We start from the raw sequence: 14,647 nt of genomic DNA on the forward strand, positions 1-14,647 counted from the left end.
TTATTTCCAAAGGGGTCCTTATAAATAACAATGAAAATATATATATATTACAACTATTTAAAACATGAAACACCTAAATTACAATATTAAAAACTATATAACCATGTGGTCTAAGAGGATAATTTTAGCATCTTTTTTAAACCTTGATTTTATATTGCACAATTTGACATTTTCGGGAAGTTTGTTCCAATCATGGATTGCATTGTAAAAAAAGGAAGCAGAATCTGCTGTTTTGATTTTTGGAACTTGGAAGTTAAAATTGCTACCCCTAGTGTTATAACGATGAAGATGAGATAATTTGACAAAGTTTTCTTTCATATAGCTTGGGCAAACATCATGAAAAATATTAAAAACATGGTTCAAACGGAGCTGCTCAGCCCTTGTTCTGATATTCGAAATGCCTAAATCCTGAAAGTCAGCTTGGTCAATATGATACATGTGATCTTTTCCCAGGATAAATCTGATAACTTTGTTCTGAGCTCGCTGCAATCTGATTGAATGATATTTAGAAATGGCACAATACCAGGAGGAAATAGAATAATCAAACAGGCACAACACAAGAGCTGAGCAGACCATTTTTTTCACTTTTTGATTAAAAAAATTTGCTTGTCTGTAGAGGAATTTCAAACGAGAATTAACTTGTTTCACAATTTTGGTTGCAATTTCCTCACCATCAAGAAACTGATTAAGTTCTAGACCAAGATAAACAACAGTATGCTTAGACTTAATTATTTGACCATTGTTAAGAATGATAGAAAAATCAGAAACATTATTGACCTTACGCTTCGATCCAAAGAGAATCAGTTCAGTTTTACCTGTGTGCAGAGAGAGATTATTTTCTATAAGCCATTTATTGCAGCTCTCCAAGTTATCACGAAGAACATGACTGATTCTCTCTGGATCTTTGTCGGAATATATCAAAGCACTGTCATCAGCATACTGCAACATAATACAATTAATAGAAGTGGACATGTCATTAACATAGCATAGGAATAAAAGAGGACCTAAAATACTGCCTTGGGGAACTCCGCATGTTATGACAAGAGGATCCGACTCAACCCCACCAATTTGAACAATTTGTTTACGATCACAAAGATAAGATTCAAACCAGGCTGTGGACTTAACACCCATGGCAGACAGTTTGTTACACAAGATTTTATGGTCAACACTGTCAAAAGCCTTCTGGATATCTAATAAAATCATCCCAGTATAGAAGCCAGCAGCAGTTTTCTTTCTGATATGATCTTGAAGGTGAATGAGGCAAGTGTCAGTTGAGTATGATCCTCTGAAGCCAGATTGGAGTTCATAAAGAAGTTTATTTTCAACCAGGAATTTGTTCAATTGGAAAAAGACAGCCTTTTCTAAAATTTTGGAGACAACTGGGAGAATGCTAACAGGTCTATAATTACCTGCATCCAGCCTACTCTTCTTTTTGTAGAGAGGGATGACTTTTGCCAATTTCATTTGAGTTGGAACAATGCCAGACCGAAGAGAAAGGTTGATAATGAAAGTGATTGGCCCTTTAATAGCCTCTGCCGCATCTTTGATAAAACGGGCTGGAAGGTTGTCAAGTCCAGTGCTCTTGCTTGTATTAAGACTGTTTAATTCCTCAAAAACAAACTCCTCGCAAACCTCTTGAAGTTCAAAGGAGTCAGCTGGAACATTCTTATAAAAATCTTTAAATGTGTCTGTATCAATACTATAATCAAAAGTAGATTGTTTGGGAAGTTTACCAACCTGATTTGAAGCAATTTCAGTAAAAAAATGATTGAAATGATCCGCAACATCCCTTTTGTCAAAAAGCTTTTCACCCTCAACATCTAAAACAATACCGTTAGATTCCTTAGTACTTTTCTGATACCCAAGGGTTTTAAGTTGTTTCCACAATTGCTTTGGATTATCCTTGTTTTCCTCAAGTTTATCAACAATATAATTTCGTTTTGCATTTTTGATGTCATTGTGTAATTTATTACGCAACATACGGTACATATTGTAGTGTTCAGGGTCATGTTTGTCTCTCCGTGATCTACGCAACCAACTATCCCGTTAAAAGGTTTAATTTGTGCTTATTAGCTGAGAAACACATTATTGTTGTTTTTAACCAAGTCCGAGCAATTTTGAATTTGACCATCGTCTAAAAGTTCAATGACTTATTCCCACAAAATATGGGTGCCGTTGAATTAGCTCTATAGCCTATCATGATTAGCTCTATAAAGGCTGTATCTCTGCCAAATATGTCAAATTTAACGTGATTTTCTGACTACCTCCGATAGACAGACTGACTCTGGGATAGACTTTGGCTGTGTTGACACCATGGGATGTATATTCTGTCACATTCCCAAGAGATTGCCTTTTTAGAGTAACAACTACCTATTCTGGAAGGTCCGTTTATATTTTTGTCTTTCAAAAAGAATTCTCAATCTGAGGATCAAACAGAGCTTGTAAGAGCCCACCAGAATATATTGTATATAGGATACGATGTTTGCTTCTATGTATACAGGGTGATAAATATTTACTTCATTATCAGAACTAGTTAATTATTCAAAAGGTTTAATTTGTGCTTATTAGCTGATTAAATACTTAACAGTAATTGCTTCCAGTCACAAATAATTATTCCAAGCCAAAAAAATAATACAATATATCTTTGTTTGTCACTTTTAGACTAATTACTTGCAATTCCGAAAATTGACTGTTTTACAGAGAAGCCTATGTGAAAAGGCATGGACGAGCCTGTAAACGTCCTCGTTAGTCTAATGAATGAGATGGATTTTAGTTTTCAACTCAACATAAATAGGGAAAAATATGTCATCAAACTGATATGAACTTTTTCCATAGACTTTCTATGGTACCGTGTCCGCCAATCCGCCACTGCCCTGCAAGTTCGTTAGCTTAATTGATCATACAATTAATTGATATCAATGGAAAATCCTGGATTTGGTGCCAAATTAAAGTGAAAGTACGAAGCTTTAAAACAAGACTAATATGAAGGGTGTAAGTATTCATTTTCATTTTGAAAATATCATTATCATTTTATTTTTTCAAGAAAATGTCACGGCGCCTGGGGTGGTGATCCCAACTTGTGACACATGGCCATATATAGAGGCGAAAGAAATTGGTATAACTCAAACCTCGAATGTAATCTCTTCGTAAATAATAAAAAGCGAAAGAAATTGGAACAGATGGGGCTAGCGTAGCATAAATAATCGCAATAATTGCTAGAGGGACTCGAACGCACGAGTTCCGCTAAGACATAGCAACTCATATGGCTAGGAAGAGAGTTATTTACCTTGATATTGATCCGATATTGATCCGATTGGGATCTTGCATTTTCTTCTGCAGTAAAATTTATTTCCTCCGGAGAAAACCTTACTAACTACTAACAAAACGAAGCAATATTTTTCAAAGTCATCATTTCCGCGGAAGAAAAGTTGTGATGATTTAGGAATCTGTCAGTGCGAAAAGTATGCTCTGTTACTTGGGGACTGCCTATATCTTTTCTTGGGGCTAAAATGAAAGGAACATTTTAGACTAGGCAATGCGATTAAAGCTAGATTTGTGTATTTCTTTCATGTTTTAGTGTGAAGCAGGATCTGGTTCCCGAGCGTTGTTTGACCAGTTATTTCGTGAACCAACCAAGATCATGATACTTGGTGGCGGCTGCTCTCCACCTGCGGAAGCTATTGCAAGCACGGCTCACTACTGGAACTTGATAACGGTACGTCAGTCTCCCTAGATACGCCATTTTAAGCCAATTCACTACAATATGAGCGCCATGTAAACTCATGTAATGCATAATTATTTTCTATCAAACAATAAAATTATTATTATTTTACACCACCTCCCGACACACCCCAATTAATATTTAGCCCGTGCGGTTTATGCAGACCCATTCCAGACCAGTCTTGGAATTTAGCGAAAACAATATAAATACAATACGAGTACTTTGATTTACTTTAATTTTGCTTTCTTGCAATGGGCTTGATTATGTAGATTTAATCTTTGCCCAAATTCGTGCTAACTTCAAAGATTTTAATGATTGCATTGGTTTTGTAATGTTTGTTCACATTATCGTAGGTTGCCTATGGCGCTGAATCTCCTGGCTTATCCAATCGGAAATTCTACCCTTACTTTTACCGTTCTGCATCACCAGCTACCGTCTATAACTACGCGCGTATACGACTAATGAAAGAATATGGGTGGAATCGAGTGGCAACTATTCATGAGAACAGAGAGTACTTTAAATTGGTAACATCAAGTTGATTTTGTAATACACATGTCTATTCACAATTTCCTGTCTTTAATATGAACCAAATCTTAGACTACTCATGACTGTGTGTTGTGCAATTGTTTATTTTTCTTTTACATTCCACGTTTACGAACTTATACCCACAAGAGCTCAAACACCTTTTTGGGGGTATAAAAAGTATATAAAAAATCTATTTAAAGACAATCATTGACCTCGTTATATATATTATTTACGATTTCAGGCCCACCATTGTTTTCTACTGTAAAATCAATCATTTCTATTTCGCTCTTGAAAAATTATTCCAATCGCTGCGCATTTTTTGTAGGTACCAAATATAACGGTATATGACGTTTGAAATTGAAAAATATTAGGGGTGGGGGCTTGCAACAACACCCCCCCCCCCCCTCGTAGCACATGTTGCAAAATTTGGCTCAGTCGTTATAGGCTTAAAACAATAAACAAAAGCTAGTTCCTTTATCCTTGATACGTCTACGCATCGAAAACTTAATCGCGATTTTCTTGATTGTCGCTAAATAGTACTGGAAAATAACTAAAACGGCTTCGTCGTTCAATTAATTTATAATGAAACGTGATTACATTCCGAAAACAAATGGTGATAATGGTGACAATCTAAAACTATGGCGAGGGAGCCATATTTCACAAAATCATCACCTACAATTAAACATATGATGAAAGCATAATTGGATAGGTTGAGGAATTTCGTTACGGATTTTCCAACATTAATTTAAAAAGAGATGACTCAATTAAGTGATAAAAGTAAATCCAAAATCCATATTCATACCGTTCTTTTCAGTCTACTGACCATATGCATAGCTTATTGAAAGAGGCTAATATCACCTTGGTGACATCAGAAAGTTTCTTCACCAATCCCAGAAATCAAATTGAAAACATAAAGGTAAGTGAATAATATCAATCTACTACAAAAACAAATTGCTTTCCTGGTATAAATTAATTTAACGTGACCCATTCCCGCAAAACCCGGAACACAACATTTGTCAAACGTTCCTTAGATATTCTGATCAGGGAAGTGAGAGTTCCCTGTTGTGATATAGGGCGCATTCACAATATCCTCACCAGGTCATCGACTGGAGGCTAACCTGAAGTCATTCATCCAGTTGGAATACAATACATCCATCTGCTAAACCTGCACATGCTGTGCTATAATTAACAGGTGATAAATATACCCCCAAATGAACATTCTGTACATGTAGAGGGGGTAAAATCTGCTTTTGGACAGAATGACGATTTCTCTTGGAAAGGTTTGCATTCCCCACAAAAATTCCAGGCTACGGGCCTGAAATAATTTAATTTTTCATAATTTGTTTACCTTATGACCTCTCGTGCCAGCGCCCTATTAATATTAGTGAGAATGTAATTATGCGAAAGACAGCAATGAATATTCCAAGTACACAGCATTGAATGGGGATTAGCAAAAGACAGCAGGCAATTATAGTCATCCTTTTTGATGAATGTTTCTTTAGTTTTGGAGAAGAGGATTCCGCCATTACATTCTCAACTGCATCAACAATATATGAACGCTTGACCCGGTTAACTAAGAATTATAATAATACAATACAATAATTGTAAACACTAAGCAACCAAAGGTAGCTACAGGAAAGCCGTCCATTTATGCACCTACTCAAATCTATCAAATCATCCAATTTCGCAAATTGGACGTCGATTGTATACCTTCATCAATATTGGTTGGAAACAAATTATTGTAGGCTACTATGCCAGCTTTCTAATCGGAACAATAGCACAGGCAAATCGTGTGTCCATTCCGGGTTTTCTGGGACTATGGGACCGTTAAAAAAATTTTTAATAATCAAAAAAGTTAAATTAAATTCACAATACGATGCGCCTCCATATGAATATAACACTGGAACATACTTGTGTCGCTGGGTGTTAAAATGTCAAAATAATGATATTACATGCGAATACACACTAAAACAGGAATTTATTATTTTAGTAGATCCATTTTCTATCTATTGATCACACGAAGGATTCATGGAACTGTTTTCAACATTATTGTTGTCACACTCGCGTGAAATTCCGTGGCTAGAACAGCGATGTCGAGTCTGGAGGTCAAAATTGACTGGCAAGAGCAACCGCTGGCGGCGCATCGTATTGCGAATCGCGATACTTGTAAAACTTACATACAATCAGCATGAAGTAGGTTGAGTTATGTTTGGTTTTTTTTCTCTTTCTATTCAGGATTAATTGATTGATTGTGTTAATAAAACAAGATATATTATTTTACATTATTTTACATACCTGTAGAGAAAAGATGCAAAGATCATCATAGGCAATATGTATGAGGACATGGGACGGAAGGTATTTTGTGAGGTAAGAATTGACAGGATTTAATTCTTGTGAAAATACTTGGACACTTTCATGTCCAATCATCTTGGTATCACTCATAATAATAATGCTTTAGAGCAATACAAAAGTCAAATTATGTATTGGTCTTATGTAATCTCAATCCAACATACTCAATGGATATCGCAATGTTCATATCAGTCGTTCATTTATTTAATATATGAAATTTTAACTATCATTTATGAATAGTGAAAAACGGGTGACCGCTAGTTAATTGAATTGCCACACTCATGAAGTGTTATTACTATTAAATTAATAGCTGAGTGATTTTTCACATGAGGAGAAACGTATTTGTTCGAACAATGCTGTTTTATTGTTCATTCATTCATTCATTCATATTTTTAAGGAAGAGAGAAATTAAGAAACGAAAAGAGGAGTTAATAATACGTATTTTCTATTTGGTTTTAGTTATACGTAATTGTTAATATAATACAAACACTACTAAGTTGGCATTGACCTCTAATAAAATATGATCGGAAAGATGTATATTGTACTCATGGCATGCATTTAGACACGTCAATTGAATAAACAGATCTTGGGGTTATTTAATATTTTATGCCATTTGAAAACACTTCTTTGACTTTCGCTTGAAAACAGTAGTGTAATCATTAATCATGATGTTGTTCTACTATTCTTTACGTAATTTGTATTCCATCATTAATTTTACCTTCGCTTGAATAAAACAAAAAGTATAATCAATCATGATGTTATAAAATTGTAAATTCATACGTAGTGGTATAATTTAAATTAGAAGAATTTTTTGACTTCAACACTACTTAAAATTTGATCGCTTACCGGGAGCGCTTTCACAGTACCAACTGCGTCCTCAGCCGGATGTTATGGCTCTGATGGTTTATGGCTTGTTGACAACCTTCGATGACGTCACACTATTAGAAGATGACGTCAAAGGTGTTGTCCTCGTCCCCCTGGTGGTCTTGGGTATGAGTAGGTTGTCCCAAACTGGATCTAAATCCAGTCCAGTGTCTCTGTTCAAGTTGGGTCCTTTTTTCCTGATGTGTATGGCTTCTAGGACCCTTCTGGAAAATTCTTTGGGTTCTTTTTCCAGCACATTTACGTTTTCCCAGTCTATTTGATGGGTGTTTTTGCTCCTGGAAATATGCTCATGTACAGCAGATTTGGAACCGGCAGCCTTTGATTTATGTTCAGATAGCCGTTTTTCCAACTTTCTACCTGTTTCACCAATGTACATAGCATCACAGTCTGAACAGGAGATTTCGTAGACGGTCCCTGACTGTTTTAATTTGTCTACTTTATCTTTCGGTGACACAAGTGTTTGCCGGAGTGTGCGGTATGGTTTAAAGGCTGTGGGAACACCTGCTGTTTTGAATGCTCGGCGAAGCTGCTCCGAAGTTCCTTCCAAGTAGGGTAAAGTTATTGTGAACCCCCTGGAAGTTTCACTATCCGGTTCGTCCTGTGAAGCTGATTTTTCACGCTTCTCCTGGGCTCTGAAAAGGTCCAGTCGCGATAACCGCAGTTTCGGAGCGCTCCTTTTACGTGTTCAATTTCCTCAGCTCTATCCTCCGGATCCGTAACAATTTCACTCCTATAAAGCAATGTCTTGATCACACTTAATTTGTGCTCCAGTGGGTGGTGGGAAGCGAAACTTAAATACTGGTCAGTGTGAGTTGGTTTTCTAAAGATCTTGACCTTAACACTGCCATCGCTAGCCCGCACGATCAGAGTGTCTAGGAAAGGAAGTTGCCCGCCTTCCTCTTCCTCTCTGGTGAACTTAATGTTATTATCTTGCGAATTTATGTGATCTGTAAATTCATCCACGTGCGAAGTTTTTATAACGCAGAATGTGTCGTCGACATAGCGAACCCACATGCGTGGTGGATGAGGAGCGGATGACAAAGCTCGCTTTTCAAAATACTCCATATACGCGTTGGCCACCAGGGGACTGCAAGGACTGCCCATTGCGCATCCATCCTTCTGTTGGTAGTATTTCTCTCTGAACACAAAATATGTCGTGCTTAAGCAAAAGTTCAAGAGATTGATGATGTCGTCCACCTCTAGATCTTCCGCTGTCCCTACTTTCCAGGTTTCGTCATTTTCCAACAAACTGCGAACGACACCGAGAGCTTCTTTCACCGGGATAGAAGTGAACAATGCCGACACGTCAAAGGACACTATGGACTCATCAGGCTCTACTTTTAAGTCTTTGATCTGGTTAACAAAGGCCTGAGAATTAACGATGTGATGTTCCGTTTTTCCTATCAAAGGTGATATAATGTCCGCAACAAACCTCGCAAGATTATAGGTCACAGCACCGATGCTTGACACTATGGGTCTTAACGGTGCCTCGGCTTTATGTATCTTTATGAGACCATAAAATCTGGGAACATCAGCTACGGTAGGATATAAGTCCCAATATGCCTTGCTAGTTATCGCACCTGTTTCTTTGAGTTCTTTCAGCAACTTGATAAGTCTGCTTTGAAATTTCTGAGTGGGGTCTTTTTTCAGAGTCTCATAGACACTTTCATCTTGCAGTAGAGCTAAAGCTTTCTCTTCATACACTGAATTGTCTATCACAACAGTTGCTCTTCCCTTATCAGCTGGCAAGATTTGGATGCTTGTGTCTTTCTTTAAAGATTCAACCGCCGATCGCTCAGCCTTATTGATATTGCTTACCGGGGGTTTAGCATTTTTTGCAATGTTCACAACACGAGCACGTAATTCAGCCGCTTTATAGTTTGCAATTTGTTTACATGCACTTTCAGTGGCAACTACAATGTCATTGATGGGCAAACTTTCTGGACTTACCGCGAAGTTAAGACCGCGTTCTAACACATTAACTTCCGGCTGCGTAAGCTTCCTAGATGACAAATTCACCACCCACTTGTCTTTACTCCTCTTATCCGCTGTAAAACCGTCTTTACCCAAATTATCGGCGTTCTCTTTCTCTGTTTTAAACGTCCAAACTTCCGAATTTGGCGATCCTTTACCAGGTCATGTTCTCGCTTCTGCGCATGGGCGATAAACTCCGAGACTCTCAACCATGCTGTTTCCGGTAATAAACCGCGTAATTTGGTTTCCAATTCTTGATGTTTTTGCTTTAAAATATCCAAAGTAAAATTATTTTGCCGTATCCGCTCGTTGAGTAAAGATCTTTGTGCTTTTTGGATGATATTTCTCGCACGAAATCCTTTCACTTCCGGGGTCGGCAGACGAAGATATTTTGGTGTCACACGATTATTAAAGCACGTCAGGTTAAATCGTAAATGATTCTTGAACCGAGCGAGTTTGAGTGATGTTTTTTCAAACTGTCTAACAAGCCGAAGGCAATCACTGCCGAATTCAGTCTTGATATAAAATTGTAAATTCATACGTAGTGGTATAATTTAAATTAGAAGAATTTTTTGACTTCAACACTACTTAAAATTTGATCGCTTACCGGGAGCGCTTTCATGATGTTGTTCTAATTTTTATTTTGAGCGTTCCTTTCCTCTTTAGATTCCTCGAATCTAATTTCTGTTTACCATATTTACCGAAGTACATATCACAGAAGTCTCTACCAAGAAAGACCAGATACCTACTGTTGATTCGGTATCCGTTTATTGGTAAAAATTTAATGCAATTTAGTTCTATGTGCTAAGAATTAAGTTTTTTGTCTTTGCTCTTATGTCTGTTAATCATACCCAGGCATACAAGGTAGGCATAACTGGAAAAGGTTATGTATGGATGATGTTAGGCTGGTACGAACATAAATTCTGGGAGAAATCCTTATACGCTGAAGATATCATTGACTGCACATCGGAAGAGATGGAACAAGCAGTTGATGGATATATTGGCATTACGCAGACGTTACTGAATGATCCAGCTATAAATACAGTTGCAAATATAGTAAGTTGCCATTTGGAAAGGTTTGAGTACTTTGTTAAAAATCATGTGCTTTCCATTATTGGTGTACAGGACTGGAATTTAATAGTATTTTCTATTAGAGAAGAGGTTACGGAAATCATATTTATTTGTATCAGAAAATATTTATTAAATTAGGTCAATATTGACCAGAGGGCATGGCTACTAGAGCAGTACGGCCCTGATGTGTGGATTTTTCAAAGAAAAAACTATACCTGTTTAAATGTATCCAAAGGTCCCTAGAAATTATTCATGTGTCACTAGCTGGTGCTGGAATAGATAATACCTAATAATACCCTTTCTTTGGTAACTTGACAATGAGCCCTGCTTCCATGTTTTGGGTACTTCTTCTTTATCCCAGATTGTGTTAAAGAGGCCTGCAAGCCAGTCTACAGTTGTGTCTATGTCTACTTTCAACAATTCTGCCGTAATTTCATCTTTACCGTTTTTACCATTTTCCGTTATTCATCTTTCTAATTGCTGCTCTAATATCTGCTTTTGAGATGTGATTATCACTGATGTCCTCGATTACCGTTACTTGGTCATTTAACTCCTCTGATACTGGGTTGGGTGGTAATGGTCTGTTTAGAACTTCTTCAAAATGTTCTCGCCATCTTGTTCTCCTTGCGGATTGTTCTGTTAATATGTTACCAGATTTGTCCTTTACGGCGTTGCTTGTTCTGACAGTCTTTGTAATGTCATTATGATTTCTTCATTTGCGCTGCTGCTTATTTTGCCCGAGATGCGAGATCATCAGCCCATTCTCGATTGCCCCTTCTCATACTTTTCTTGACTTCCTTGTCTTTACTCCGGTATTCGTCTTATATGTTCTGTTTGATTCTACTTGACTTTGTCTGTTCAATATCTATCTTTAACTTTTTCCTCTCCTCTACTAAATCCCATGATTATTTGCTGATCCATGGTTTCTGGCCCTTCTTTTTGTACCCGAGAACCTTCTGTGCAGTTTCTTTGTAAGCATCCTCAAAATGTTGCCACTTCATCTCTACACTCTCTCCTACATCCTCATAATCTTGGAGTACATCAAATCTATTTTTAAGTTCAATTTTGAATTTTGATCTGATGGTATCTGTTGGAGCTTGGTTGTATCAAATTTCCTTCTTGGTTGTTGTTTTCTTTTCAACTTAATCATGAGTTTGGTATGAACTAGTTGATGATCGCTGTAGTTCCCTGCATGGCCCTTGTTTTGTATCCTGAACAGATGTAATGTGCTGGCTGCTTACCACTACATGATCAATTTTGTTCTTAGGTCTTCCATCCGGAGAAACCCATGTTTGTTTGTGTATCTGTCGATACAGATACAAGAAAAACTGTTCCAGTAATCACAAGGTTATTTATATTACAAAAGTCGACATTCTCTCCATTGTCATTCCCATTATGCTAGCTATCACAGCCTTCATTATCTTCTCCAACTTAGCATTAAGGGGGTACTACACCCTGCTCAATTTTGTGCCTATTATTGCACTTTTCTCAAAAATTATAGCGCACTGGGGACATGTAAGATATGTATATTATAGGGGCAAGGACTACAACTACTGCACTGGAAATTTTATTTCAGCGCAGACAACAGTTGTGAAGTTACAGTCAAAAATTAGGGAAAACCAATATTGGATCAATAAATCAATAACTACTTGCCTTGAGTTGCTGAAGTTTCAATGCAGTAGTTGTAGTCCTTGCCCCTATAATATACATATCTTACTTGTCACCAATGCGCGATAATTTGTGAGAAAAATGCAAAAATAGGCACAAAATTGGCCAAAGGTGTAGTACCCCCTTAAGGTCTCCCATGACATTAAGTCATGTTTGTGAATGCTATCTACAATTGCTTGCAGTTGGTCATAGAAATTTATTGTCTTTATCCTCATTTGTTTCATTGCTGCGTGCATATACTTGAAGGATTGAGAATTTCAAAAAGTTCAAAAATGTCGAAAAGAATATGGCATAAATGATCCTATCGTTTATTGGTTTCCATTCTATCAAATGCCTGCTCTGCCTTCTTCGACAATCATTGTGGCAACTCTGTGTTGATGTAAATTATCTTCTCTCCCAGAAAAAATCACACGTTCTCATGTGCTCAACTTGACCTTTCCATGCCCTGTCCATCTACACCAGAGAAGATGTAAAGAAAGGAGGGAGAACGGAATTATATCCTTGAGATAATCCCGTAGGTAATCCTGTCGCACCTATTCATAGACCTTTATTCTCAAGTAGTTTCACATCTACTTGAAAGTAGCCTTTGATGTGACGTGTGTTGCCGACTACGGTTCATTAATTTTCACTCCAGAATTGAAACCATATCCAATGTTTCTATAGAGAATCCCTTGAAAGTATGACACGTGTGTGTTAAGTACCTGATGTTGCTCTGAAGGGATACCACACGTGGATACTATAAGAATGAAATGTAGTTTTGTAAAGATTCCAAAAACATCCGCCCGTTTTTGAACATATATTAATTATTTAGGAGAGTGTTTTAGGATTTTGTTAGAAAAGGGATGATTTTTGATCATCTATATTTTATTGTTTTATGTATTTTCCTGTCATTTCCTGCAAACATAATAAAGATATTTTGATAATTGAAAATAGTCTGTATCATAAATCGTAGAGGTTGAAAGCGTAACCAAGCGTGCAAAATTATTATTTGCCATGGAAATTCGGTCATATTTTATTTGAAATAAACTGGGTGTTAGGATCTGCATGCATGGTATGCATAGTATTGATATACAGACACTGACCTTTCCCTAAAAGTAGTAAGCAGCAACTTGTGTATCACACCCGTCATGGGTTCGAACCCTTTTGTTGTATTTTATTGTTAAACCTACATACCGTGATTGATTTTGAATGAGCGGCAACACACATATCGAGGGTTGACAAACAGAAGGCCTTAACTCACTTTTGGCCATTTTGAGATTTTGGTACCAAAATAGTCTGTAATACCCACAGATTCTTAAAATCATAAGCCTTAACTCAATTCAACTTCCTATTGCATCTATAGCACAATAATACTTGGTCACATCTCAATGCAAAATATTATTTTTACTCATTTTTCTCAAAAAGGCACTTTTTGAGTTAAGGCCTTCTGTTTGTCAACCCTCGATATTTTGTTTGAAGATAGCTGGATCTATCTCCTTTTCTGTACATCTTCTCTGATCTACACTCACTTACTCCCAAGACATCAATGTCATATTTTTTCCATCTCCTTTGGAAGCTGAGCAGATTTTCCAATGGTGTATAGTGTTTTTACATTCCAACAGTCTATGTTAGTGATTACTTTCGGCCCGGTTAACGACGTAGTCGCCCGCTGAACGTTTGCCTAGGTTACCCTGCTGTATGTGAAGTGTAACAGTACTGTTATCCTTTGTTGGCGAATTTGACTCGTGAAATTCCTTCTTAAAAGGCCATTTGCATTATCCACAAGCACCAAGTGCGGATTTCAAATGCTTGTGTTCCTCGTTTCTCGCGTCCTCATTACATGAAATAGCTGAAATATGCTTACTATTACATTTGGGATTTAGTTCTGAATATTTTGTACGGCAGACTATTGTGCAACTGGTTATGACAGTACATGCAATACTGGTATTTTATAACATTTATCAGCTTACGTTGAAATCAAACCTCATTGGTTAAAAATGCATTCCATCATTTTTGATTTTTTTATTCTAATATTGTTTCATGATGACAGACATCAACAGAATATGTTAGTCGTTTAAAATTGAGACTAACTCAACCAGAAAATCTCAAATATGACTTCAACTCCTACGGTGCCACCGGTTATGATGGCGCCTGGATTATTGCTTTGATGTTACATGAAGCGGCTCTCGTTCTTGAAGAAAGAAATGCTACTAAACGACTAGAGGATTTCACATACAATGATCCAGAAATGAGAGATTTGTTTTTTAAACTTCTTGCAGATGTTCAATTTGAAGGCGTATCCGTAAGTTGAATTACATTGTTTTTTTCTTGATTTACACGATCCGGTCGATGATATTTAATCAACATGCAAGAACACCAAACATAATTATTCTAGTGAGACAATCTGCTGACAAAACATTTTCCTAATAAACGTGCGCAGATACATTTTGGATATGCTACACCGGATCCAACGTT

At 37.0% G+C, this 14,647-nt stretch overlaps 1 protein-coding gene across 1 annotated transcript in view; it reads left to right on the top strand.

Moving 5' to 3' along the window:
- Positions 1–14,647, top strand: part of LOC140145155 (gamma-aminobutyric acid type B receptor subunit 1-like) — a 35,612-nt gene that overhangs the window by 5,750 nt on the left and 15,215 nt on the right. The window contains exons 2-7 of the mRNA XM_072166930.1: positions 3,578–3,715; positions 4,075–4,245; positions 5,061–5,162; positions 6,548–6,613; positions 10,310–10,510; positions 14,223–14,474. Coding sequence (XP_072023031.1) covers positions 3,578–3,715; positions 4,075–4,245; positions 5,061–5,162; positions 6,548–6,613; positions 10,310–10,510; positions 14,223–14,474 — 930 coding nt within the window. The remainder of the gene's footprint in view (positions 1–3,577; positions 3,716–4,074; positions 4,246–5,060; positions 5,163–6,547; positions 6,614–10,309; positions 10,511–14,222; positions 14,475–14,647) is intronic.

This window comes from Amphiura filiformis, unplaced genomic scaffold, assembly GCF_039555335.1.
Source record: "Amphiura filiformis unplaced genomic scaffold, Afil_fr2py scaffold_153, whole genome shotgun sequence".
Lineage (NCBI taxonomy): Eukaryota > Metazoa > Echinodermata > Ophiuroidea > Amphilepidida > Amphiuridae > Amphiura > Amphiura filiformis.